The sequence below is a fragment of the Otolemur garnettii genome, unplaced genomic scaffold (assembly GCF_000181295.1).
Source record: "Otolemur garnettii isolate 467f Iridium unplaced genomic scaffold, OtoGar3 scaffold00299, whole genome shotgun sequence".
Classification (NCBI taxonomy): Eukaryota; Metazoa; Chordata; class Mammalia; order Primates; family Galagidae; genus Otolemur; species Otolemur garnettii.
The window spans coordinates 300,949-302,110 of NW_003852694.1; the positions used below are offsets into that span (position 1 = coordinate 300,949).

Genomic DNA, 1,162 nt, shown 5'->3' on the forward strand with positions numbered 1-1,162 from the left:
TCTCATTTATAAAGTTACAATTCCCATCAGTCTAAGGCGTGTTCTACTCAAGAAGCCTCCTTTTCCATTGGAGGCAGTTGCTTTTCTTCAGGGACAGGGGGTAGGTCCGGAGCTTTCTGCCCACTCCTCGCTACTGTGAAGCGATTCATGTGAAGAGCTTCCTCATATCCTGGGAGGGTATCCAGGGAGGAGGGCAGATGACCCAGGGAGCTGTGAGAGTGAGCTACGGCCAGGATTCTTCGGGCTGCAGGGCCAAACACTGACTGAAGGGCTGCAGAGAAAGCAGGGACAGAGGTAAGGAACTAAAAGGAATATGAGGCTGGGTGCAGCGGCTCATGGCTGTAATCCTAGCACTCTGGGAGACTGAGATGGGAGGATCACTTGAGGTTAGGAGTTCAAGACTAGCCAGAGCAACAGCAAGCCCCTCTCTCTACCAAAAATAGAAAAAATTAGCTGGGTGTGATGGTAAGAGCCTGTAGCCCTGACTGGTTGGGAGGCCAAGGCAGGAGGCTGATAGCTTGAGTTCAGGAGTCTGAGTTTGCTGTGAACTATATGATGCCACTGCACTCTAGACTGGGCAACAGAGTGAGACCCTGCCTCAAAAAAATAAATAAAATAATAAAGAAAACGTGACATGTCCAGATGTGTAATGCCCCTTTACTTTTAACAATTATCCAAACGCATTGTCATTCCCTGCCACAAATTTTATGAATACCCTGTAAAGGTTGTTTGGAAACCAACTTCCTGCTCCACTAGAAGAACCCGTCTTCTCTGGTATCCTTGAATAGTATAAACTGCAATCCCATGTTCCACAGTCCTGTCCCTTTCCCTTTGAGACTTAGATCTCTTCCCACCAACCCTCCAATACCATAGACTCCTTAGGAATATTTATCTGTCTTATCTTTTTTTCTAAGATGACAGTAACAAAGGGGAAGTAGGAAAGGTGAACCACACTTCAGATTATTCTCTTTTTAAAATAAATATTACAGTCTTTGGTCACCTGGTGTTCTTCCTGGTATTTACTCCCTGTTTTTAGGAAACAATCTATTTATTAAAAATAGAATGTAGGGGCTCGGCACCTGTGGCTCAAGCGGCTAAGGCGCCAGCCACATACACCTGAGCTGGCGGGTTCAAATCCAGCCTGGGCCTGCCAAACAACAAT

General features: G+C 46.1%; 1 protein-coding gene across 1 annotated transcript in view; it reads right to left on the minus strand.

Annotated features, from left to right (window-relative positions):
- Window positions 1-47: 47 nt before the first annotated feature.
- Window positions 48-1,162, minus strand: part of TMEM52B (transmembrane protein 52B) — a 12,952-nt gene continuing 11,837 nt past the window's right edge. The window contains exon 5 of the mRNA XM_012813758.2: window positions 48-271. Coding sequence (XP_012669212.2) covers window positions 48-271 — 224 coding nt within the window. The remainder of the gene's footprint in view (window positions 272-1,162) is intronic.